Here is a 27,363-nt window from a genome sequence, read left to right as displayed (position 1 = left end):
GAAATTTAAGAAACTGAGGTAGTTTCATGGCAGCCTTGACACCAAGCTGCTGAACCAGAGAATGCACAAAGCTTCTAGAATCTAGCATGAAAAAACAAAACAAAAAATTCCAGCAAAGCACACACCCAATGAGACACATTTAGAGTTTTGAGAATCACATTTAAAACAGTAAATGTATTATTATTTCTTTATTATGCATTGTAATATGTATATTGTTTTAAATTATTGAATTAGTGGTTATTATAGTACCCACAGAAAGCTATTGAGCTTTTTGGCTATTGTTTGTTTTCTTTTTTGTTTGTTATTTTGTTTGTTTATTTATTTGTTTGAGATAGGGTTTCTCTGTGTGCCCCGGACTATCTTGGAACACACATTGTAGACAATTTGGTCTTGAACTTACAGAGCTTTGCCTTCCTCTGCCTCCAGGGTGCTAGGATTAAAGGTGTGCCTCACCACACCTGGCTGGTGAGCTTATATCTAGAAATATAAACAGAGTGTTTCCAAAGACATGAAGATCGCATAGTTGGTAAAACACAAGTCATAACTCTGACTGGTGCTACACACAACACCAGCATCTGTGAAGATAAACTGCTCTGTGTCCTTGTCCTCATGTCCTGGGTGTAGGTGAAGCTAGGTAGGACCCTTGCAATGTGGCAGGTGCAATGGAGGAGCTTTATTTTTTTTTTCATTGACTAATACACACACACACACACACACACACACACATACACACACACACATAATTTGACTAATATTTATCACATTGGCCAGCACAGCCCGGATCATAATGAAATATTTTTCCCTATGACCTGTCAAAGATTCACAAGGTAATGCTGAACTGAATCAGAGACAAAACTCTGCCTGGCCTAAGAACTGGAACCGTGTCCAGTCAACATTTAATGAAGCTGTGGGAATACGGCATGGGCACCATCAATGCACACAGCAGAGGAAGAGAGCTGCCAGCCAGAAGATCACACTTTGCAGCTGACTTCCTCCGTTCAGGCTCTGCTGTAGCGAGGGCAGGTGATTTCAGCCAGAAGACTGCTCTCAGCGGAACTGGCCCTGACCCAAGACATGGATGTCATCACGGGTCATATGGACAGCAATGCCTGTTCACTCGAGTCTAGGGACCTTGTGTAACCATTCTGTTCTTTGGGACAGGACTTTCCCTCTTGAGCCAGATTCCTAGTCCAGATGAAGACCTTCTGCTTGTTTCTTATAACTTTTAAGTCAAAAACAGTCCTAAACTTCAGTCTTTTTGTTTTTTTTTTTGTTTTTTTTACTTCAGTTTTTTTTTAACCTTGATTTTTTTTTAATTTATTTATTTATTAAGGATTTCTGCCAGTCTTGAAATCTCAGTTCAAGCTGTCCCTTGAACATATACAGTAATTGGTAATAATCTCTGGAATCTGTTGTCCCTTACAAACCCTCCACACCTTATATTATTGTCCTTTTTAATACAGTGTATCAGAGCTTCATCTCACTGGGTAAAATAATGTATATATAAAGAAAATAATATATAATATATTATAATTAGCCTCTAAATGTATATAATATAATTACACATATTTTATATAATATTTAATGTAATTCCCTTCTAAGGTCCCAGAGGAAGAAGCATAGATGAGACTGATCTGCAAATCCAAAAGCTTCAGCATCACTTTACCTCTACCTCCGAAACGTTATAGCAGAAAGAGGGAACGAAGGCCATGGTTTTCTTCCAGTGCTCTACTCTGAAGTGATGTCGTGCTGGCACCTTATATGGGTACACAATATTAACCAGCATTTTCAAAATGACCAGTGTTGGCTCAGAATAATCACCCAAAGTCACACAAATGAAGAGACCACTCATCTTTGAATTGTTTTAATTTTTCCTGCAAAACCCAGACTCTCTTTGGGATACAGAATAATTTTCTTTCACCTATGCATTTCCAATGTTTCCGAATTCTCATAATTAAGGCCTGTAATTCTTCCTACATCAGTTCATCCCTCTGGCCACACATTACCATAGCTGCCCAAAACATAAAGAGCCCTATTTTCCACTGTGATGTTTTCCTAGTTTCCAATTGACTTATAGCTTAGGGACTCAGCTTGTAGAATAATCATGGAGGAGGGGCATGGAAAATAAGCTTCTGCTTTGAGCCTTGTGAAGTAAGCCGAACTAAGCCATCTGCTTAGGAAGCCACTCCAGCTGAATGAGGATGCCATCCCTGCTCTTTAACAGGTTACGTGACATCAAATCCTTTACTTAACATGGGATGTAGTTTCCTTATTGGCAATGACAGCTCCCCAAACCAGTGGCTTCTTTGTGTCCTGAGCAAGCTCATAGAACCTAACAATTGCGTATTCACTGAGTACTGTCATGGTTAACTTTTTGTGTCCACATGGTCAGGCTATGGTGACTTGCTATTTGATCAACACCTGCCCAGATATGGATGTCAAAGGTTTGTTTACGTATGGGTAACATTTAAATCTGTAGAGTTGAGTAAGCTCATCACAATTAAAGGTGTGATGGGACTCATCTAATAAGGTAACGGCTTTGATACAACCAAAAGGGGGGAATTCTGTTCTGAATTGATAGATCAGTACTTTCCCAGGATTTCCAATCTCTCTCTCATTCTCTCTCTCTCTCTCTCTCTCTCTCTCTCTCTCTCTCTCTCATTCTCTCTCTCTCTCTCTCGCTCTCTCCTCTCTCTCTCTCCTCTGCCTATTTCTCTCGCACTCTTTCATGTACTCTCCTTAATAATCACAAACAACATGTCTACACCCTAGCCACCTGCTTTTCTAAAGTGTATTGATTAATATAGATGGTCTTGCGTCATGAGACACAAAGTAAAATATCACAGAAGAGGTGCCCTTGATTCTGTGAACAAATTAGTGAGATTTTACTGGTACCTCCTGTATTAAAAGAACATTTTCCCCATGTAACACAAACAAGGGACAGAGATTGTGGACCTTCACCAACTTGCTTCCGACTAAGTAGTTATGGTTAAAACCGGTTTTGCAACTGGAATCCAAACTTTCCTCCTCTGTTTTGCTGAAGAGAGAGAGATCTACTAGGTCAAGAGTGGAGGAGAAAGTCTAAGAAAAAGTTTAATACTTGGATGACAGCGTTGCAGATATTTGGTCATGAAACTCACACACTAAGGACTGTGAGTCCTCCCCCTTTGGTGGCCTCGTTGATCATATTTAACATTTTAGGGATCTCCGGAATAATGTTTCAGATTCTTATTCTAGTCACAGAAAGTTCACAGAACTCAGAGAAGAAAACTGCACAGTGCCTAGGGGGGATTAGAAACTTCATCTAATGCCATAGCCCCATCTCTGTTGCCATTTCTGCTTCTGGGCACAGGCTGGTGTATTCCTGATAAGAGAACTGCAAAAATGTTTCTATCTAATTATCTATCTCTCATCTATCTATCTATCTATCTATCTATCTATCTATCTATCTATCTATCTATCTTTGATGTGTGTGAATTTCTGTAGATACAACTGAGAACCACAGAAACATGTGGTTCTATCTTCTATCTATTGTTTATCTACCATCTATTTATCTATCTGTCTGTCTGTCTGTCTATCCATTTATCCAGTGTGCAATATGTGTATTTGTATAGGTGCAATTGTACCATGGTCCGGACATGGAGGTCAGAGGACAACATGAGGCAGGTCTCTTCTTCCACCCTGTGGATCTAGGGAATCAAATTTGATCATCAGACTTGTCAGCAAACACCTTTATGCTGAGCCATCTACAGGCCTGAGAGCTGCATATTCTGCCATGATGATAACCGTGTCATTAAATGGGACTTTAATAGAGTCAAGGCAAGAGAGGATTTTTCTGAACAATCATGAGGACCATTTGCAAATGACAGGGTGAGACAGTGTAGGGAATCTGATCTGTGTAACTGCCATTTCATATTTACTTTCCATATGGTAGATAATTTGCTTAAACTGGTCCTTTTATATCCACCACAACCCTAGACTTTGATTCATTTAAAAGAGAGCAAGGATGTTGTATGAACTCCTCAAGTTCCTCTATTAATAGGTGTATCGGGGTTCACGAAGTTGGTGTTATAAAAACACTTTTGAAATTAAAGTATAATTAGATCACTCCCCTTTTCCCTTTCTTCCTTTAGCCCCCTTTCATTTACCACCTTCACCCTTGTGGGAACAAGAAATTGTGGGGCCTAGTTCCAATTCTTCTATCTACAAAGCAACTTCTGAACCTAATGCTCAGAGAACATTGCAGAAGAGGAAGCAGAAAAACTGTAAAAGCCAGAGGAATGGGACGTCCATTGTGAGACTGCACCTATTATAAATGCCAGGGAAGCTTTAGCCATGAAGTCTCAACAACATGGCTGCCTAAACAAGACCTACCTGGGCAAAGACTGTACCAGCAAACAGGTTAACATGGAATGGGGAAAGTCCATGGGGGTTCCAACCCTGGTCAAAGAACAATAGGCAACTGAGGAATTCAGAGAGTGGCAGAAAACAGTTTTCCCAGTAAAGTTTCCTCCAATTGGCTGTCCAATACCACGTGGTCAAATACGTTATACACACATTTAACTATACAAGCAGCTGACACTTTTTTTTTTTTGTTTTTTTGTTTTTCGAGACAGGGTTTCTCTGTGGTTTTGGAGCCTGTCCTGGAACTAGCTCTTGTAGACCAGACTGGTCTCGAACTCACAGAGATCCACCTGCCTCTGCCTCCCGAGTGCTGGGATTAAAGGCGTGCACCACCACCACCCAGCTGCAGCTGACACTTTTAATTACAACCCTCTCCTCCCTTCTCAAAAGCTACATGCTGTTTCAAAAGTCTATTTTAAGGTGTTGTGAGACATGGACGACCAACAGTTTATAGTGTTAGTAACCTCCATATTCTACCATCGGAATTCATACTATACTTTTGCATTTGAACTCTGATCATTTTTGATACAGCTGATTCTTCAGTGTTGTGTCCATCCCTGCTGCCTTTACTCCCCAAACCATCTGAAGTCAGCCTGAACACACAGCATCCCTAAGTGAATGTTTGGCATTCTAAATGCTTTCGTCCTCGTCATCAATCATGTCTGAGAATCTCACACTGTCCCTGGGGACTGACTGTCTTACTTTGTCAGTGTTCCTCTTCTGCATGGTTGGTCTCTTGCTTCCATCTCTATGTGTGTCTCTTCTGCTGGATTTCAGGGTCACCACTGAGCCCAAACATCAGTCATCTAAGGCTGTGGAGTCCCTGGTGGGCTCTTTGCTTCTAGCTCATACATCTCCCTTCTCAGCAGCACCAACAACCCTCTCTGCTTTGGGACTCAGGACACTCCAGAAATAGCCTCCATTGGAGAGCAACAGATACTAGGAGGGGACTATCACCGAGCAGGATATCTCTCACTGCCTGGACCAAAAAGTGTAAAATGACACGAGTGTTAAGGGAAAAGTCACTTATGCTCAGTGTACTTGGTGCTGTGGGAAAATATAGGAAAGTGGCTCAAACCTGTGCTCCAGAGCAGAGTTGTGGTATGGGGTGCCAGCACTGCTTGTTACCAAATGTGATTCTTGGGTAAGCAATGTGACCTCTGACCCTGTTCCCTTCATAGGGGGTTAGGTAGCACTGAAGAGATGGAGCTTAGCACTTGACAAGGATGTACAACTCACAGGTGTATGCGATAGATGGGTGACCTCTGTGAGGTCAGCCCCCACTAATATTGATTGCAAAACTGAGGCAGAGAAAACAGGATAATTTACAGGCATTGGCAGGCTTCCCGTATGACTGCCCCCAGGATTTTCACCGCACCACTGGAAGCCTTTCCAGAATCTTTGGGATCATGTCATTGCCTTTATTATCTATGCTTCATATGTGAAAAATCTGATGTTGTGGGTTGCTTTTCTACTCCAATTAATGGATTTAAGGTGAGCTATTATGTCATCTGTTTCTGCTCTGAGGCTAGGGACAGAAAATTAGACAGGATTAGGCCGTCGAGCTGAGCACGGAGCAGTGGAGTGGGAAGCTCACCGCAGCCTTCCAAACACAGTTGTGGGCAGTGAAATAATCAGTCTCACACAGACCTGGATTAAAAACAAAACAAAACAGAACAGAGCCCTTGCCCCCAATTCCCCGTCAATTGCAGTATGATAAAAATGGGTCCAGATGCAGGTTTAAAGGGATCAAGCCCAAATGCATTAGATGAATTCAAATCTTATTTTTTTTAGTGACTCTAAAAAATGGCAGCAGAAATTGATTGGAACCTGTGACTCACACAGCGGGGGTCTTTGGGGAATTATCTGCAACATGACTCACATTGTACCTGCCCTGCAGACAGCAGCCACGAGAACATTCGTCTGAACTCTCTGAGCAGTACAGCCTGCAGACCCAGGGCAGGCTGGCACAGCCCCAACCCAGCCTTGCCTACGGAGCTTGTTTAGAGATCCTTTGCATTCTGGAAAAGCTGGGAGAAAGGCAGCACCTGTTTTAATCTTACTATCTCCCAATTAAGTTCCGTTGCCATTGCTACTCCCTAAGTCCCTGAGCACACCAGGTCTTTGTCCCCAAGCACTGACAAAGCAGACCTGAAAAGAAGACAGCCAGCTGGGACTGAGAGGGGGGCAGGGCTCTCTACATTTGTTCTACGTCTACCAGTCCTTCCTTGTATCAGGCTTGTAGTTTCCTTAGCATACATGGGTATCCCTGTTTCTTTTTCATATGCTTATTTCTGCCTTCAAGTCCCCTGTTTTTACTAAAATCCTACAGCTTCTCTTCCAGCTGTACTCATACCACATACCAAATAACAGTTGAGAAACCATTTTAATTCTTCTCAGCCACAACGTGGGCTTCCGACTAACAACAAATAAGAAAGCCTTGGCGAACCAGAGAGGGGTGCTGGAGGCTGCCTACATCAAAGCCTGGGAAGGTGGTATAGCCCTTGCTGCCAGGTCTGGAAGCAGAGCCCAGGCCCTGCTTCCTCCTTCACCTGGGAGAGACTATTTGGGTAAATTTGCTGAAATCCATCTGATAACTTGTCCCTAGCCAGACACCTCAGATAAGAAGTTGCTATGCTAAGCAAAATGCTTTAAGGAAAAGAGGGGTGTGTGTGTGTGTGTGTGTGTGTGTGTGTGTGTGTGTTGGGTGAGAGAAGAGTGGACAGTATTTTCAAAAGGAAGATAAACACTCAATATATATATATATATATATTATATATATATATATATATATGTTATATATATATCCTTCAACTGAGTATGTATGTATGTAGTGGGAAGTGCACAGAACTGGGAACTAAGTCCTGAATAAGCTAGAAAGTTGCCTTGTGACACTCTCTGGGTAGCATTTCCCTGATTTATAAAGTGTCGAGATCCCCGAGGCCTCTGGGAGAAATGGGAGAAATCTAATGGAATGATCTTGACGAGCAGAAGGGAAGAGAGAGTCTCCAAAGAATAAAGAAGATAATCAAACAAGAGGAAAGGTGCGGGGGTTCGGAGTAGGGGAGCTCCGAGTTAGAGGTGTTCCTGAATAGCACACTGAGAAGATATTAAAAATGAAAACCGATTTTTGGCTCTCTTCAGTTTTCATCTTTATGCATTTTTTTTCAGTATTTGTACAGACACGATAAACTTTTTTGCTAGCTATGGAGTGAAATGAAGAAAGGCCTATCAAGAGCTAGGAGAGAAATGAACCGGGACGGGTAGGGATGCCTGATTATCTTCAAGTTGTCCTCAAGTCGCCTGGGACATCCCCCACCACGGGAGAGGTGGCCTGGGGAGGACTCAGCGTTCCTCGTGGGGACTCAGCCATGAAACCGCCAGGGGGAGCTGCATGCCGGGAGGGGCGGAGCTGCTTTAAATTGCAGCGCCGGGCGGTTCGGCATCTCTGAGAACTCTGCCACTTCTCGCTTTCAGACTCCGCGGCTGACCCGGATCAGAAGCCAGGAGCCTCGCCCTCCGCCACACAGAGAGCAGGGGTCCTAGCAGTAACTTGTTCGCCGAGACCCCGCCACCTTCGGGAGCCGAGGGGCGCACCTTGCAAACTCCGCCTTCTGCACCTGCCACTGAACCCGCGCGAGCCTTGGACGGAGCCATGGCCAATGCGGGGCTGCAGCTGTTGGGCTTCATCCTGGCTTCGCTGGGATGGATTGGCTCCATCGTCAGCACTGCCCTACCCCAGTGGAAGATTTACTCCTACGCTGGGGACAACATTGTGACGGCTCAGGCCATCTACGAGGGACTGTGGATGTCCTGCGTTTCGCAAAGCACCGGACAGATACAGTGCAAAGTCTTCGACTCCTTGCTGAATCTGAACAGTGAGTGCACCCCTCACTCTCCCACCCCTCACAATCTTCCCCTATCCTTTGCTCCCAAAGCCCCCGGTTCTGAATAGTAGCATCGTTCATCCTGGAGCTGTCCTGTAATTACCCAGGGTTACCTTCTCTTAAGTTGGTCAAGGCTTCTGAGCATGTGCTCTGTCGTGAGAAAGCAAAGAGAACCTGAGCCTCAGGTCAAAGCCCTAGATTTGCCTCTAAGTCCCTGTTTGGCACCTTCTGCCCTTCTGGGTGTGATTCGGCCTCAAATTCCAATCAGCGTGGGTGGAGAATGGGAGATGAAGGTCACAGTGGAATTTGAACTCTTGGGCCTGTTCTACACATTCTGATAGGATTTGGGAAAGAAAACGGTACAGGTTGGGTAGGGTTCAAACTTTCAAAGTTAAGTAGACTATTTGGAAATATCAAATAAGGAACTTTCTGAGTCTTGTCTCATGGTGTTTCCTATGCACAGCTAAGTTTAAATCTATGTGTCTTTGGGTTTTTCCTCCTGAGAGCTCCTCAAATGTTGGTCTTCCAACCTAGGGTCTATGAAGAAGAGGCGGCATGTACAGTATAAGTTTAGACAGGGAAGGCTGGTGGCGTGTGGGGGAGTGGGTCACAGAAGAGAAGACTTCTGAATAACCTGGTCAGTACGAGAAGAGCGAAGGCACAGAAGCCTAGTGGGTGCCACTGACAGGAGCAGATACCAACTGGGAAGAAGAAGAGGTCTTTTCATGATTTCCTTTCCTCAAGGGAATCTCCATATAATGGAGGATCACTCCTCATATATGGAGAAAGGCATGTGGAGACAGATACATTTTGATACGTCCTGGGGAAACAGATGATAAAACGTCTTCACTTTCATGTTAAGATTTTAAAAAGAAATGAGTGCTTTATCAGAAAACCATTAAATTCTCACCTCCATAATACCATTTGTGGCCGTTTGCTCCTCCTGGAGAAATCACACTGGTTGTGTTCTGTGAGTCTGTCCTGTCCTTTAACTCACTGGAAGAAGACCAGTCTTCCCCCAACCTTTGCCAAAACAACATTATCCTGCAGTCCTCTGTGAACGCTGGGTAAACAGTGTGCTGGCATTGTCCAAATCCCATCCCACGGGGTGCAGCTCTTCATCTATCCCAGCTTGACACCCTGACTACCTACAGAATTTAGTCAGCCAGTGTGGTGTGTCTTCTCATCTGCACTCCTATATCAAAAGTAATCTATAAGTTTGGTAAGGATGCATTGCTTATTATCCTCCTGGGTACAGTCAGGCTGTTAGTAACTAAGAAATAATGAACATACTGATGGAAAGAGAAAGGCATTTAAGGACATGATGTCAGGCACTTTCAGAACTGTACCATGGGGCAGGCAGGAGGAATGTGTTCTGGACAGGTTTAGAGAGCTGCCCTTCCAATCAATTTGTTCTTCTAATGCAAATTCTCCATTTTATCAGGTTGAACTTTTTTTTTTTTGGTTTTTCGAGACAGGGTTTCCCTGTGGCTTTGGAGCCTGTCCTGGAACTAGCTTTGTAGACCAGGCTGGTCTCGAACTCACAGAGATCCGCCTGCCTCTGCCTCCCCAGTGCTGGGATTAAAGGCGTGTGCCACCACCGCCTGGCCAGGTTGAACTTCTTCACATGACTGGTTAGAATAATGGTCTCATGTAGCAAATCCTCAGCTCATCCCTACCCAGAATACTATATGAAATGTTTCATTCGAATTTATTCCTTGCTTATATAGTTATTATGTTTCTTAAAACCAGGACAAAAGCACAGAAGAGCCTTCCATGACAAGCATTTTCAGAAACTGTCTGTTGGTTTGTTTTACTGGAGAATAACTTCTATTGCCTGTTTTGGTTGAAACCATAGTTTATTCAAGATGGAGCCCCACAGCCTCTCTCCCCAAACCAATTCCCAGAAGCGTGAGTCTTGACTCACATCTTGTCTCCCAGCTGAGCAGTGATTCACTAGGGTGCCTTTGGACCAGGCCCAGAAAACTTGTCTCTGTTTCTCCACCTGAGCTGTGGTGCTCACGCCCACCCGATGAAGAGATCTGCTTGGTGATTCACTGGCTGGTTTTGGTGTAGTTCCCTGACGCCTAGAGATGAAAGGGTTTATTCTGTGTGTGCCTCGTGAAGGTTACCTCTCACGGGATGCTTTGAGGTGAGAGGTAGGGTGATGGGGTTCCCAAAATTATACTTTCAAGTTCTGACAGCAGAGCCCACCCAAACTAAGGGTCAAGATAGAGGGTGTCAGGGTTTTGTAACCAGACATTCCAGGCTGCTGCTTCTATTATATCTGGTATCAGTTGTGAAAACCACATGACCTTTACACAATGTATGCAGGAAGTGTCGTATTATTACACCCCATAGAGAGTCACTGTATACAGCAGAAAGAGGCCATTTTGTATGTAGCTTTGGCCAAACAGCTTCTGAATATGTAAATAATAAATTTCTTGGAGAAATAGCTGTTACACTGTGAGTTATGATCTATAACAGCCAAGACCATTTCTATACCCCTGCATGTGCTATCTATCTAGGGAGATGACCCTTGTAGCTGAAATTTAGACCTACAAAAGAGAGGGCCAGGTGCAGTTCTAGTAGACTTTTCTTTGTCTACTTCACACATCTCTCTTGGTTTGGGTTTAATTTCCAACATTGTGGGAAGCCAGTTGCCTGCTTAGCTAATTGCTTCTGCTTGCTTCACTTTAATAGGCAGCGCTGTCCAAAGACAGGGCTTTCCCGGGAGGCTGCATGTTGGGAGGTATCAAAGCGGAGAAGAAGTAAGCATTTTTGTAGGAATGCTGCTGTGAAGATCCAAGCACCAGACAAATGGGAGGTTATGCTAGACTCTCTTTAAGTCTCACCTGGCCCCGGACTTCTGTAATTTGTTTATAAGCTACCCTGGCCTGTTGGACTTGCTCGGCATGAATCCACATGTGTGTAGGTGTGTTTAATGAGTATTGGCTGCCTTGAGGTTTCCCAGCACTCCCATGATGTCAGGCTCAATCAGGGGAGCAAAATCACTGGCTTGGATGCCTGTGCGGCACAGGCGGAGAGGACAGCAGCCACTCGGGATTCTCCAGACTCCTTTATGTTGCTAAATCATGAACATACAAAAAAGCCACGGGTGTGCAGAGCCAAGACTCAAAACGAAAAGACTCAAATTGAGTTCCAGCTTACACTATCCAGGGAGAGCTACTTGATCTTCCTAGACTAAGGGCGAACGCAACACTTGGAAAATAGGGCAGCGTAGGAGGAACAGAGGAAGGAATCAAAGGCCCACTCATCTGCTCAGCCAACCTGAGCCTGGCCCTGTTTTCACTTGTAGGAATGTGGCAAAGGCTCGGGCCAGTGTCAGTTTTCTTTGTTACTAACTTCAGTGACTGAAGGAGAAAGAGCAAGTGGCATAGCACAGGTTTTCTAGATTGGGGTGATAATTCCAAGTGTCATGGAAAAAGTTATTTGAGGCGGGGAATGAGTGGGAGAGGTTGGAGAGAATAGAAAAGGGAAGTGGGAAAATTATGTAATTATATTTTAATAAAAAAGATTGTGGCCATGAAAATGGTAATACAGGGCATACATTTAATAATGAGGCATTTAAAAATAGGGATTTTTAGAGAGAGAGAGAGAGAGAGAGAGAGAGAGAGAGAGAGAGAGAGAGAGAGAGAGAGAAAACAAAACTTCTCAGTATTCTCTGAGAGGTGTCAAGCCCTCATCCTCCAGGAACACTTGGAAAACTGATGGAACTCATGTGCTGACATCACTTAGCCCACCAGCTCAGGCACCTGCAAAACAGAAATTGAACAGCGAAGGCACTTGTGAAACTTTGAACACTGGTAAAAGTAAAAGCCATAATAATCAACAAGTCCACAGCAGTGTGCTCTGATTGTCGGCATAAGCTCATATAGTTGTGAAAGAGGTGTTTGTGCTTCAGGCACACAGCGGGCAGTTATTTGATCCCCGAGACTTATTAGGACTGTGTGAGGGCAGAAATACCATGAAAATCTGGATGCTCATGATATATAGAACATAGGGTAGGAATGGTAATAGGGGTATAGAGCAGAGTACGCCCAGTGCCAAGTATTTACAGGGATTCTACTGCTTGGAGAGCATGTCTTTAAAGTTCAGGGGGTGAAAAAGTATCCTGCCTGTTTAAGCTTGTCTTTGCAAACTTTGATTAAAATAACTGTAGCAGAAAGGTAGTGTCTAACTCATTTCTTGTCTTATAAGTAGAGATCTTTGTAAGTATTTTTTTAATTATACTTTCTGGTTGAGAGCGCTGAGAACTCCTTAGGGGGTCTTTAAGCTGCAGATTTTCAATCTGGCTGAGTGTAATTAGAAGGCTGCCTTCCTGTTTGCTGCTGAAGAATGCTCGGAAACAATAGGGTAGCTTTTCCAGTATTTGCAAGCCAGCTTCTCCACACATAACTTCAACTAAAATGTTATAGAGCTAGCTACAAATTACAAGGTCGAAGAAAGACACGCAAGTTCTATTAGGCATAGTGCAATAGTATATGGATGTATTTCTGCACCAAATATTATTCTGGAGCACTAATTCTTCACTAACTTCCATGATCTGCCGTCCCGATCAGAAAGAAAGAGAAGCACCGTAACAAGAGTTCATCGAATACAGAACTTTAAAACTATATCAAGTGAAAGGAAAAGTGCAGGTTTTTTTCTCTGCATGAATTTCTAGCAATTCTGTAGCCTAACTTAAGCCTAGCTGTGCATACCAAAACTTTAGCATCCCTGGAACCTCCAAGGAGGTGTCTGCTAAATAAGTATGATTTTGACTATTTAGCTTGACATAAGTGTGTGCTTTCTATATCACATTATCACCAGCTTTGAAGAGCAAAGGTATCCTTCTAGTCCAAGCACACGGAGAACAGACTGAATGATGCATGTGACCCGTCAGGAGGTGTAAGCGGCAGTTCAGATAGAAGCCATCCAAATGCCGCTGTCTAGCAGCGGTCCACACTGACACAGTTTAAGGCTCTGACTCTGCACAAGACCTTCACTGAAAGTATTTGCCTAGTCCGGCAGAAAACTCCAGTTTAGAATGGATCTCTACGGAAAATGGTCACAACCTTAGAACAACAGTTTCTTTGTCTGACTTGTAATCCATCATTACAGGTGCCCGTCTTGTAAATTTCCATGCTGTGACAGTTTTCCAGCATTGTTTGTGATGTGGGAGAACACTTGTATTATTTTCCTACTTTCTGCTCATGGAATTATCCAATGTCCCCATTTGGTACCAGTCTAATATTAAACGGAAGATAATTCATAACCCTATGGCTTACAGGTGTAAATGGAAAATGTTTCTTTGCAAAACAATATTCTTATTCGATACAGCTTTATTGTGGTTTTAAAATGAAAACAGGGTCCCTCATCTCTATGGTTTTGTAGTTACAAATGATATTGACCATTGACTGCATGTATGTGTTGGACACTGTTCTTTAAGAAAAGGAAGTAGAGCCGGGCGATGGTGGTGCATGCCTTTAATCCCAGCACTCGGGAGGCAGAGGTAGGCAGATCTCTGTGAGTTCAAGACCAGCCTGGTCTACAGAGCTAGTTCCAGGACAGGCTCCAAAGCCACAGAGAAACCCTGTCTCGAAAAACCAAAAAAAATAAATAAATAAAAAAGAAAAGGAAGTAATGTAGGGTTGTTAGCTAGCACAGGATAGAATACCTGTCATTTCTACTTAACTTTGCAAAAGTAGTAAATAAAACAATAGCATGACGCACAGATGCCTTCCTGCTAATGTAAAGATAAACCATTAGGGAATACTTGATGATGGGAAGATGGCATGTCCATAGGCTATACCTGGGTGCTCCTTGAGTAGAAGGCCAAATGTTTCATAAATTTGATTCTTGAGTCTGCTGTGCAGGAGGCTCCTCCCGAAGGATGTCTTGTGCCCAGTGCTCAGATCTCTGGGGCTGGTGGCCTGTGCTTTGGCTTCATGCCTGGATTGAATGACTATTATATGAACTAAGTCTGGATGGCAGCTGTGTGACAAGGACTACTTCCAGAGAGACGAAAGACACCCACAGCAGTCATCCATAGAGAATTGATCAAGAAATTAGTTTTGAGGAGGTGTCTGAGACAGAGAAGGTCATATATATCTGTGAATGGCTACCATAACATTAGCGTTTTTTAATTATACTGTTTCTTCACTAAGGGTAAGAGTCAAGCCACTCCGCATTAGGATCCTCCAATGACTTTTTGCTACATTTAGGATAGGCTCTGAACTCATGAAAGTGGCCTACAAAACTCTGTATATGTGTATGATGTATATGTGTGTATGTCTTCATATATATGATATATATATTCATACATATATACATACACACATGTGTGTTCCTTTTGCCAACTTTGATAAACATCATTGCACTTCCCAACATTTATCATTTATCAGCAGAATCAGAAGTTGTCCTGATTTACTCAGGATCTGGTGCCTTCTCAGATTTCTGGACTTTTCATTTAAAATATGGAGTATTGTGGGCAAACTGGCAGGGGTAGTCACCCTCTCCTTCAGGCACATAGACCCCTGTATTGACTACTGCACCTTCCCAAAATGCTCTTCTTCTGAGCCGGAACCAAATCTGAAATCTGTGCTTTATAAGAATGTAATTATCTTGCTTTTCATTTTTCCTAATACGTACCAACTGCCCTTGTAACCACTGTTAATAAATCAGAAGGAAGTGAACACCTTAACTGGGAGTCCTTGGGACTTTCCTCTTCGTATGACAACATGGTTTGTGAGTCCAAGGAAAGTTTTCTAATGGTCATATGAACAGCTTCAGTTCCTAGTAGAGCCATGGGCATGGAACGTGGCTTTGTTCCCATAGTTCCTTTGTCACCCTGGAACTCCGTGAAGAGTACAAGAGAGTTGTGCTTATGTCCTTAGCGCATACTTATAAGCAGATGAATATGGCATAAGGGGCAGAGAGTGTACTGTTTAGTATTTTGATGAAGGAGTAAAACTTGCTTTCAAATATCCTTGAAATTCTGTGAAAATGCAATTGATCCTATTTAGAAAGAAATTAGTGTGTTTCTGCTATTGATTGTGATAACAAGGATAGAAGTGGGTATAAGTGAAAATGCCATAGTGTTTCAGAGGTGTTTGTTTTAAATTAAAATTGGTAACCTAACTGCTCAGTCTTGAACATGTGATGACTAAGGCTGTGTATTAAATATTAGGACTGTCATTATCATAGTCACCCCTGAAGACCAGCAAGGAGCAAACCGTTCTAACTCACTGTGTAGAGATGTTGTCCCTTATATATCATAAAATACAGACATGGTCCTAAAGAATATTAGGTAGTTTTTCCAAGATCCAAGGTTTCCTGCAATGTGAATATCTCCACATACAACCTTCCAGTTCACATATTAAGGCTGTATGTTAGACAATGATGTTCAGTTGAAAAAGGAAATAAAACTGTAGTTTAAAAATCTTATAACCAGTGTAACCACACACAAATACACACACATACACACACACACAGATAGAGAGAAAGAGAGAGAGAGAGAGAGAGAGAGAGAGAGAGAGAGAGAGAGAGAGAGAGAGAGATCCTATATTTATATACCATAATGCTGCCTTTTTCTTTAGGAAACACTCTGGCTCAGTCTCTGAAACCTGATTCTGTCTTTGGTGATAACACAACACAGCAATGATAAGAATGGAGACTTTAGATAATTGGTGGAAACCTGAGAAATACAAGTTGGGATTATTATCTTTGACATTATAACACGAGATTTCGTAGTCATTTCCTATGAATTTACTGCTCTGCTCCAAGTTACCTTCTTAAAGATTGCCTTAGCATTAATGTTCTAGAAAGCTGTATCCTTCCCCACTCTCAACTTCTGATAACTAGGGATAAAATGCTATCTAGCCATGACCATCTCATTTATCATCCAGATTCACTTGGGTTTTTTTTTTTTTTTTTTGTTTTTTGTTTTTTGTCTGAAACCCTAAAACAAGTGACTAGTACTAAATATGTATTTTAAGCCATTTAAGTATGAATGGTGACCATAAAGGATAAAATATATAAATGTTAGTTCAGAATCTAAGTACTCAGGTAGTAATGATTACGTATTCAGTTGAGTGAGACCGATTCAATTGAGTCATTAGTCTGTTGTTGTTGTTGTTTTTCCGATTGATTCTGAGTTGAATAACTGAAGTCCTAGCTACCTCCAGACTCTGTTCATCTGCCTAGTGACAATTCTGGTGGGTACCGCAGAAATATCACTACATCTTCGTGTCCTTCAGACTCCTTGTTCACTTCTCTCCCTCCTGAAGAACACGGGGATAGATTTCATCTCCCGCCTCTCTTGCGCTGCTCTAGGCAGGATTTTTACATGTCCAAAATGTTCCCTCTCAGGTACTTTGCAGGCGACCCGTGCCTTGATGGTAATCGGCATCCTGCTGGGGCTGATCGCCATCTTCGTGTCCACCGTCGGCATGAAGTGCATGAAGTGTCTGGAGGACGACGAGGTGCAGAAGATGTGGATGGCTGTCATTGGGGGCGTGATCTTCCTCATTTCCGGTAAGAGCAGCCCCTCCTTCTCTCTTACCTAGTTTTCGCACGAGTGCTTTTAAATCTAGTTTCTGGGGTTTAGTTTCTTAGTTTATGTCAGATTCCTTGTACTTGGAAAGTTGTAACGTAGCTTACCATTTGTAAAATACAGATAATTTCAGGGCCTTACAGCCAGACTGTTGGCTTTCATGTTCTCAGGAAGAATCACATGAAAATTTAACTTGTGGGCACTTTCATCACATACAACCGTGAAGGACTCGGGTGCCCATTTGTTTCTTAGGCCCCATCTCTTTAGATTCAGAAAGATGTTTAAAACTTAGCAAAAGAGTCTGGACCCATTTTTTTTGTGATTCGGAATGTGCTATTTGGTAGCTATAGTTGTGGAACATGGCGGTGCTTATGATCTCAGCAGGAGAGTGTCGTGTGCAGAGGAGTGTAAAGTTCAAGGCCAGCCTCAGCTGCATAAGACCTTGTCTCAAACACACACACACACATACACACACACACACACACTGACACACACACACACACTGACACACACACACATACACACACACACACCATATTATAAAGAACTTCAGAAAATATTAATAATGTGTTTCAGTATATCTAGCTATCTAGGTTCAGAACACAGGGAAGACTGAGAAAATATGGATAATATGCTAAAGATACTAGACTGGGAAAGATGGGATTGGAGATAGTAGAGGAAGATAAAGGTAACCTTGCAGATAAGCAGAGCTGAATCCACAGTAAACAGGAGATACCCATGGATCAGAGAGAAGACAGGCCAAGTGGGGTGCAGCGGGTGGAATAATGACAAGTTAGGGTGTAGGGTTAGCTGAACCAAGGAAGAAAACTACAGAAACAGGTATGAAAACTGATGACAAAATAGGTTATGTGTCACATGGAAAACAAGCAGCGTTTTCTGCTTTATTCATATCTTGATTGACAGGTTATATGTTTGAGGAACAGAGAAATATAAATGCTAAATACCATTTTGGAACTTTTTAAGGATATTTTAAATATGGTAGATATTATATTACAGATATGCTGTTGGTTAATTTCGTATGTAGACAGTATATAATACATAGATGGAACAATAGGCTACTGTATAGATCCCATGTTTTGGGTGTATGTAATAATTAATTATATAGGTGATATAAGTACTAAAAATGAGACTTAGATATTATCTCTTTATTTCTCTTGTTGGTGGAAGACCAGAGGGGGCTTTTGATCCAGCATAGTTTGTGGATTTATCCAGTAATGAAGGCCAAGTGTAACTTCCCTAAAGATGTGATTAAAATGACCAGATGCCCAGCATATAGTACCACACCTATCCCCATGATTCCCATACATACCACAGACATGCATGATTCCCAGAGCAATATAGAGTCGCCTCAGAAGTCCAGGTGTCTAGTTCAAAAGCATGTGTCTGAGCAGTTTGCACAGACAGACAGAATGATCTTATGTGCCATCAAATACTATAAAAAGAAGCTACCTATTTTCTTTTAAAATTAGTATTAGATTTGACAGTTTTATGTGCAGTTATTATATGAAGCATGGTACTTGGAAGTGTATATATGTTCTACAGTGAATAAATTAAGCTGCCTGTATGTTTTGTCTCAGATGTTATTTCTTTGGGAATGGCACTTTTCAACCACTGTAACATTTTCTTCCTCCTCCTCCTCTTCTTCTTCTTCTTCTTCTTCTTCTTCTTCTTCTTCTTCTTCTTCTTCTTCTTCTTCTTCTTCTTCTTCTTTTTTCTTCTTCTCCACCTCCTCCTCCTTCTCCTTTTTCTTCTTCCTTTTCCTCCCTCTCCCCCTTCCCTTTTTTCTTCTCCTTCCTTCTCCTTCTCCTCCCTCCCCTTCTTCTCCTCCTTCTCCTTCCTGTTTGTTTTCAAGACAGGGTTTCTCTGTCGTGCAATCCTGCCTGTCCTAGAACTAACTCTGTATCCCAGGCTGGTTTGAACTCACAAAGAGCCACCTGTCTCTGCCTCCCTGGTGCACCACCTGGTTACCCTCTAGCATTTTTAAGAACCATGTAGTTCCTATATCATAAAAGAAATCTCTCAAACTTTTTCTTATTTTCTACTTGAAAGTTTGTGTCTTTTGATGAATATCTCTTTAGATGAAAATGAACTTTACAATTTAGACATCATATCATCACTGGAATGAGCGACATTACCCAATCACTTCCTTCCATTATTGATTACAAAATGTCATGAACAATTAAGTTTAGTTATATAAAGCAATCAAGGGTGTCACCTCACCAGATGATTCCAATATTAGATATTGCCTTAAACCTGGGGTAGGAAGAGTCTGGATGCTCTAGCCCATTCTGAAAAAGGTTCTACTTCCTGTGATAGTTATCTCAGGGTTTGCTGCTGGATCAAAATCTAAAAATGGATTTTGGATTTGTCAAGAAGAATGCAGCATGATTTTCATCTTACCTTCCTGTAAGCAATTCTCTGCTAATAGTAACGAACATTGTCGTTCAAAGGTAGTTTCATACACTGAACTGCAGGACTGAAGAACCTTTGTCAGGGGTTTTGAAGAAGGTGAACCAGTCAAGTTGTTCCTAAGGAACGGTATTTGTGCCCGTGATCTTGAACTATACATAAATGTCATAAGTAGCATAATCTAGGCCCAACTTCCACCTAATTTCTTTGTAATTCTTTGCAGAACAGTTGGAATAAATCATATCTAAGTCAAATTGATTTCCATAACAATAAAATAAAATGTCAGCACTCTCGATGTTCATTTCTGGTAGAATACAATTAGGTTTAATAGTCTGTGTTTTTGTGCTCAGCGTCCCGTAGTGATTAATGACTTTGGTTTGAATTTCCGTAGGTCTGGCAACTTTAGTGGCCACAGCATGGTATGGAAACAGAATTGTTCAGGAGTTCTATGACCCCATGACCCCTGTCAATGCCAGGTAAGGCTAGTCATGTGTAAAAAAGTTCGTTCTCTGAAAGTCAGCCCTTTTTGTCTTCAGCAGACTCCCACCAGTTCCTTAGTTTCTCAGACTCACTTTCAAGAATTATGGGGAAATTTATGTCAAACTTCCAAACAATTTGAATGACCTGTGAGCCGTGTTCAAATGAATTGGATAATGGCTTGAACAGCCAGGACTAATGACAAAGCACACTTCAAAGAAGAAATGTTCTAAGCTGGATTCTAGCCAATAATATATCACATGTTTTTTCTTTCCCAAATTATGAACAAAAATGGCAACGTGTTGGACATGTTCTTCTTGAAGCATATTATGTTTCTGATATCTATGATCACTTGGAACTAATAAGCAGGTTCATAATTTATTGACAAAATAAAACCATCATAGTGGTTAACAAATAATGCTTCATTCCCGGTAGTTTTCACATGAAACCATGTTGTATTTTTTCAGTACGTTCCGATGCTACTTTAAAATTGTGTGTTCCGTTGCTACTATAAAGTTGACTTTACAAGGGTCACCTTTCTTAATAGTTCGAGTTTTTCAAGTTCAGGCCCTGAGTCTTGGCTCTCGGGTAACAATGCTCTTTGATCGGGGACAAGGCTTATTGTCTCACTGCCTTGCCATCCATAAAGCTTAATAACTACATTCAAAGCTAGAATGTCAAGGTGTAATTACTGTTTGTGAGAGCTAGGGCGAGCAAATGAAAAATCCCAGTGTTTGCAGAGATAAATGTGTGTCTTTTCATGCAGTCACCCACAGGCAGAAGAACATAAGCTGGAATACATCAGCTCTTGGAGCCTAGCCCATCCTGTAAGATTTATGATGTAGGACAGAAACTGCTGGAGGTCAATGGGCCACCTTTTCAGCAGAGTAGTAATGTTAGGAGTGCACGAGAAAGCATTTTATAAATTGTTGGGCTCTGTACACTTGTTATCCTATGACGACACATTACTCTGAACACCCTCCAGGGAAGCAAGGGAAACAATCAGCTTCGAGGGGAGAAACCATGGGCAAGATGTAAAACTGCTGGTCCAGAGCTGCAGAGTGGGGCTTGCATCAGGACCCAAGTCCTGTACCGTCTACATCCAAGCCTTTTCTCTGTGTGATATCCACAGTTAGCAGCAGCCTCCTCACCCCAAGAATATGGACTAATGTGTCCACCTGGCCTTGTTCAATCTGAAATCAGCCATGGAATATTCAGATGTCTTTCTTTCAAAATATACATTTTATGTTTTATTTTAACTAGGTTTTCAGATCACTAAGCACTTGTGTTACAGAAATGATTACTATTTGAGAATAGTTGACTTTGTAAGCGATAACCTAGGACTGTGGCTTCACTTCTCAAGTGTCTAAACATCCTTTCAAAGCCTCTTTTTCTTGGAAAGGTCTTTGGAAATATTTGTGTAATTAAACTGGTACATTGCATGGCGTATTACTGACGTGCTGCTGCAAATTATTGATAATTACAGTGTAAACATTATTTCATGGATGTGCTCGCAAACAACAGCTCCTGGGGGATCATGGGTATATATACACACACATATATTCATTTGCTATTGAATTTCTTCTCTTGCCAATGGTCCTCACAGCAACATGATGCTGTTTTTTCTTTCAGGTATGAATTTGGCCAGGCCCTCTTCACTGGCTGGGCTGCTGCCTCTCTTTGCCTCCTGGGAGGTGCCCTACTTTCATGCTCCTGTCCCCGGAAAACAACCTCTTACCCAACACCACGGCCTTATCCCAAGCCGACACCTTCTAGTGGGAAAGACTACGTCTGACAGAGGCAAAGGAAAGAGATCCTGTCGGAACAAATACAAAATGGACATTGAAACTAACATTGACATTGAGGCCCTAAACTGTTGACTATGGTTATGTGAACTGTGGCATAAAAAAAGGAAGCATATTTTTACATCCCAGTGGCTATGAGGGGCTTGGCTGTGCCTTACCATCTTTCCTGAGTCCAGGAAGGAAGCCTTTTGCATTTGAACTGCTGCTTCCCACTGAGTGATCCCACTCAAATGGGGAAGGGTGCTCCTTTAGTGTGTATAAATATGTATATATACATATTTTCTATTAAAAATAGACAGTTAAAAACCTCTTATTTTCCTTATACCGGTACCAGCATACTGAAAATGACTCTAGAGTATATACAATTTCATATTGACTAAATAAGCCTACTGATGCATTTTCCTTGTTCTCTGTGAACATATGTGATCAGTCAAATATCTCCCCTTTGATCAGCAGTTAGTATCTTTGCATAAGACCAAACTTCTTGTCTAATCTGACTTCCTTTTCCCATGTTCCCATGTGTATTCTTTGCAACAACATATTTAATTTTTGTAAAGCTCTAACAATGATTGCTTTTCCTGCCTGGTACTTGGAGATTTGATTAAAGCTCCCAAATCTAGTAGCGAATTTCACAGCCCACACTTGAAACTTAAAATACGTACTTAGGGCTTCCGTGTCTGGGCTGTGGGAGCAGATCTGGACAGATGCTGTTTTCCTGCTAATCTTCCCTCACTGGCCTTGCACTTTGGTCTAGAGCTGTCTTGTTTGCTTTGAAAATATTTGTTTCACTGAGTGGCCCGTACTGCGAACTGTGCTGTTGAAACAGTTTTATTGATTGCCTTTTCAGGTACTTATTCTCCCTTCCAGATCCTGCAAACTCTGTTCTTCTTCTGCCCTTCTCGGCTATCTTGGTTTCTCACATATAATTATCATGTGGTTTAGCTTGTCTCTGAGAGGTGTGGTCTGTTGATCTGCGCAAAGTGCTTGACTTGCAAGAGCGATAATACGGTGACAGATATGCACTCCTCTCCATAACTGTGAGCAATTTACAGTCTTTATACCTCTTTTCCCATCTGCCAAATTGGGATAATTACACTTAACCAGCTGGTAGAGGTAATGCGAGTATTAATTAGCTGATATGACTCTCATTCTTTGAACATGAAATATGCTTAAGTAGTGTTTTTCCTTGCTCAATTAGCAGTTTCGAAGTCACTGAGGAAAATCTACACACACGCCATCACACTGCTCTGTATGTTTTTTTTTCTTTTTTTGTCATGAGTCTACTTCCTCCCCTTCTGCTGTGCCTGGCCTCTTGGTGCTGTTTCACTTTGGCAAGCGCTCTTACTCTCCTAATCTGTAGGCAAGGCCCGTCAGCAGAGCAGGATGGCGTAATCGAAAGGGTGTTGACGATGACATTTGGAGACCTGGATTTGAGTCTCGGTGCTATCGCTTAATGACTGACTCGGGCAAAGGCCCTTGGCTGCCCTAAATGTATTGCTACATCTGCACAACGGGTTCATTGACTCCTGCTGTGCCTGTGTCACAAGATTCGAGAGGGGACACATGCAGGCACGGTTTTATGAAGAGAAACATGCGGCTCTGTATTTGCTAAGAAATTTAAGTTCACTGGTTTCGTGGTTAGTCTTCAAACAACTGGAAAGAGAAAATTGTGAATTGAGTTTCTTTCCTTCATGAGTCTCTCAAATGATGAGCTACTAAACTTCACTGCGTTAAACTGATCTTTAAGTCTCTAAAACTCTTTGTTGTTTGAGACAGTGTCTGGGTCTGTGGCCCAAGCTGGCCAAGAACTCTGTGTCACCCAAAGACCCTTGGGCATCAGCTTCCCAGCTGTTGAAATGACAGGTGTGAGCCCCATCCCCATTACATCTTTGTTCTATCAGTCTGCGACTAAGCCAATGAAATGAAGGAAACTGGCAGTGTAGACACCAAAGGGGGATGAGATGCTCTTGGTGAAGTGAGACTTGGAAGGTTGGATGGAAGCTAGCAGTTCTGGGAGAGAGTAAGAACACTTCATGGTAAAACCAGGCGGAGGAAGCTGTACAAAGGATGGAGTCATGTAGACTTGAATTATTTTAAGTTTTATCATATTTCCATGTGTAAAAGAAATCATACAAAGATCTTTTAACACAATTAAGATTCCTAATGACGGGTAATGTAAATGCATACAAATAACGCTTGTCAAACCACACAGAGTTCTATATTCCAAAACAACCCCATAGAAGTTTTATGTTAGAACTTACCCAGTTTGGATATTTTTATACCCTGCTACCAAACCTGGAAAGAGACCAATTGATATTTGAGGATTGCAGTGGGAATTTGTACAAAGCATTACTCTTTTTCAATAAATTGTTTTTTAATGAAAATTCAAAGTTTCCTGGCTTGTCTTCTAATCACATATTTCAAAACTGTGACTGTGTGCAAGATTGGGATGCACGAGATAGATTGCAACTCACTATGTGTTTCTGGAAAAGTCATGGTCCTAGGGAAACTGGGGATCTCTCTCTTTGGGGTCTTAGTCTCACTAGTAAACTAATTTAGAAACAGACTTAAAAGAAAGCGCAAGGACATTATGTTTGTTTGTTTGTTTGCTTGCTTGCTTGCTTGCTTGTTTATTTGAAAGAAGAACAATTAACCAGACAAGCTACAAATCTTAACAGTTGCCAGGAAGAGCGAGTTAGAAAGGGTGAAAGCCCAGCCTTTAAAGGCCATCAGACAGGGTCAGTTTACCATGGAGGTCAGCAAGCAGCCACATGGCAGAGAAGCAGCCTCATTGCAGAAAAGGATGGGGGCTTCAGAGAAAGGTGACAAGTCCCAGAGTGTCCTAGAATGACTCAGAAAAGTGGTCAGACCACTTCAGTGTTCTATGATGCAGACTTTGTAAACTACTGCATAGGGGAGGAGTGACAGAGAAGGCTAAGGACTTGAGTTCATTGAAGGGATAATTATTTTTCCCATCTCCATTGCATGCCTTTAGCTGAATCATCTTTCCTGAGGGGTGGTCTCTTGGCATGGTAACTGCTAGGCCCATTTAGATTAACTCTGAAGGGAGGAAGCAATAGTGTGTAATGTTCTAATCTTTGGAACAGATCAGAATGACATGTCTCCTCCCAGGGCCAGAGACAGATTCCAGTCTTTTGACCAGAAAGAAATAACTTTTCTTTAATTGGCCTCAACAAAGCCATGACATCCATCCTTAATGACCTCCAAGAGTGTATAATGTCCCCTGGTCAACAATCAAGACCCTAAAAACATTTAGGTCATGAGTGGGTTAAAATTGACTTCCAAAGTTGTTCACCAGGAGGAACGAGTGTCTGGTCTGTAGTTTCTGTCACACCCTCACGTGCAGCCTCTAGGGAGAGGAGCTCATTTAGAAGAAAAGAGATAACAAGAACCGAGGTCAGAAACCACAGCTACTCTGGCCTCCAACCCAGATAGGCTAGAGACCATTCCTACCTCCAGACCAAGAACAAGAATCTAACTGCTGCTTGCAGTGTCTCTGCCATGAACTACCTAGACTGCTTCTATCCCTTGTCCTCGTCAATATTCACCCTGGCCTGTCTTTCAAACATTTGTGCTGTTCCACTCACTAAAGTATATATCTCTCCCAAATGGGGATCCTCTCTTAAATAAAGACATAGATATTGGGAGATGACACCCATTCCTTCTGTTCATCCACAGAAGAACGTGTATAGAAGAGGAGTATAAAGGCATAGTCTAGGAAATTTCTTTTATTTGTTTATTTATGTAAGTTTTTAATTAAATTTTTTCCATTTATTTTATATACTAACCAGTTTCCCCTCCATCTTTTCCTTCCCCTGCCCCCTTCTATGCCCCTCTTCCACTCCATCTCCATCTCCATTCAGAAAGGTGCAGGCCACCCTAGGAGTCAACAAAGCATGGCCCATCAAGTTGAGGCAGGACCAAGCTCTTCCCCATGCATCAAAGTTGGGCTAGGCAACCCAGCATGGGAAATGAGCTAGTTCCCTAAAGCTAGGAACAGGTCCTGATCCCACGTCTAGGAGCCCCACAAACAGACCGAGCTACACATGCAAAACTACCTCCTAGGAATGCAAGTGATGAAATCATTCCCTTGTTATCTTCAAGTATCAGTGGCAGTGTCAGAGAGCAGCTTTGAGGCCTCTCCCTGGGGAATTTTCACATGAACAAAGCCAGTGGTGTGAGGAAAAGTTTCACTTCTACAAGGTAGCCTCTGGTGGTGGTCCTTGATGGGGACCGGATGAAAACCATTGCCTGGCAATACGAGTTCCCCTTCAGTTGAACAGATGCACCAGCATCGATGCCTTGCTCACACAAAATTTAAGTTCCAAAAGATGAAGTCCAGAACAATGAAGTTTGAAGAAATAAGGTATGAAGAACCTGAGGGAAAACCAGGTCGAAATCTTTCCAAGTAGATGCTCAGTACCACGGGCTCATTCACATCTGGGGGCCTTTGGCTTGCATAACTCATTCGCCTTTTTTTTAAAGATAACAATCTTTTTTTTTCATTTACCAATGCCAGTTCCCACTCCCTCCCCTTCTCCCCTTCCCTCCATCTGACCCTCCCTCCCTACCCCCTATTTACTCCTCAGAGGGGGTAAGGCACTTTGCATTGGGAAACATCCAAGGCCCTACCTACTATATCTAGGCTGAGCAAGGTATCCATCTAAACAGAATAGGTTTCATATAAGCCAGTACAATCTGCACTGGTGGCGTAGTGGTGAACATAGCTTACACAACTCATTCTTTCCCTTCTGCATACTCCCACATCCGGCAGGAAGTCCCCTTGTTGTTTGACCTGGCGTGAGTATCCTAGTATGTCCTCTCTATGGATTTCCCCCCTTTTCTATTTGCATGTGAAATATTTTCCCATCCTTCTCAATACCATTTAAACCTGCCCATTCTAAAATTTCATTATTGAACCAGGAAGAAACTAAAAGAAGGCATTCTGCAGCTCTGAAGTTATATGGGAAGGACATGTTGAGGGCAAACCTCCACAAACATCATGACATTCTATAGATAGGCCTCCGTTGACAGCTTTCCAAGGTAGCCGATATTGGCAATTGGAAACTCGATATAGATTCATTAAATTGATGATGCTGAATACCAGTTCCATTACATGCAGGCAGCCCAAAGAATGTGTTAAATAAATTAGACATAGTCTTGAACCTGAGCAGTGGGAAGGATGAGTAGTGAGTGACACATGAACTTCCCATGTAGCTCTGATGCTCTCCAGACAACCATGCACATCTAGAAGTTCTTCACCCATTGCTCTGTAGGTTCCCACAGTGGCTTTTCCCAGTAAAAGCAAGTCAGAGTCACCTGAGAGCTTTTGCAACTTTCTAATTCTAGGGGTGTGCCTCAAATATGTAGTCCGGAAGCTCTGAGGAAAGAGCCCTATTTGAGCTGGCCTGGCGATTCCCAAATAGCAGCTGCAGGGTGAAGCACCAACACTTCGGTATCTTAAGAGCAATGTAGCCCAGGACTCTGAGTAAACACACACGGAGGGACTTGGTAGTTTGCACTGCTACCTTTCATTCTTTCTCTAAGGTCACCTTTTAATTTTCTGCTGTTGGGCTTTGCTTGTGTTTGATGTAGGAGATTAAAGGATTAAAGGCCCACAGGAACATTTGCTGTTTTTCTCCTACACAAACTCCTTTCTTGACATTCTCTGATTTTTAATTTGTATCTACAGTCACTCATACAAAGCAAATGCTATATTGAATATCAGCTTTCTATTTAACAACAGCATATATTTGAGAATAAATGACTACATAAAAAGCAG

General features: G+C 42.2%; 1 protein-coding gene across 1 annotated transcript; it reads left to right on the top strand.

The window, feature by feature from the left end:
• The first annotated feature begins 7,863 nt into the window (after positions 1 to 7,863).
• On the top strand, positions 7,864 to 23,944 carry Cldn1 (claudin 1). The gene is made up of 4 exons (XM_005344775.2): positions 7,864 to 8,282; positions 16,665 to 16,829; positions 19,670 to 19,754; positions 21,388 to 23,944. Exons 1-4 carry the CDS (start codon positions 8,060 to 8,062, stop codon positions 21,548 to 21,550), a joined length of 636 nt encoding a protein of 211 aa, XP_005344832.1. The 5' UTR covers positions 7,864 to 8,059; the 3' UTR covers positions 21,551 to 23,944.
• The last annotated feature ends 3,419 nt before the right edge of the window (positions 23,945 to 27,363 follow it).

The sequence above is a fragment of the Microtus ochrogaster genome, chromosome 2 (assembly GCF_000317375.1).
Source record: "Microtus ochrogaster isolate Prairie Vole_2 chromosome 2, MicOch1.0, whole genome shotgun sequence".
NCBI lineage: Eukaryota > Metazoa > Chordata > Mammalia > Rodentia > Cricetidae > Microtus > Microtus ochrogaster.
This window is presented reverse-complemented; position numbering and strand designations above follow the sequence as displayed.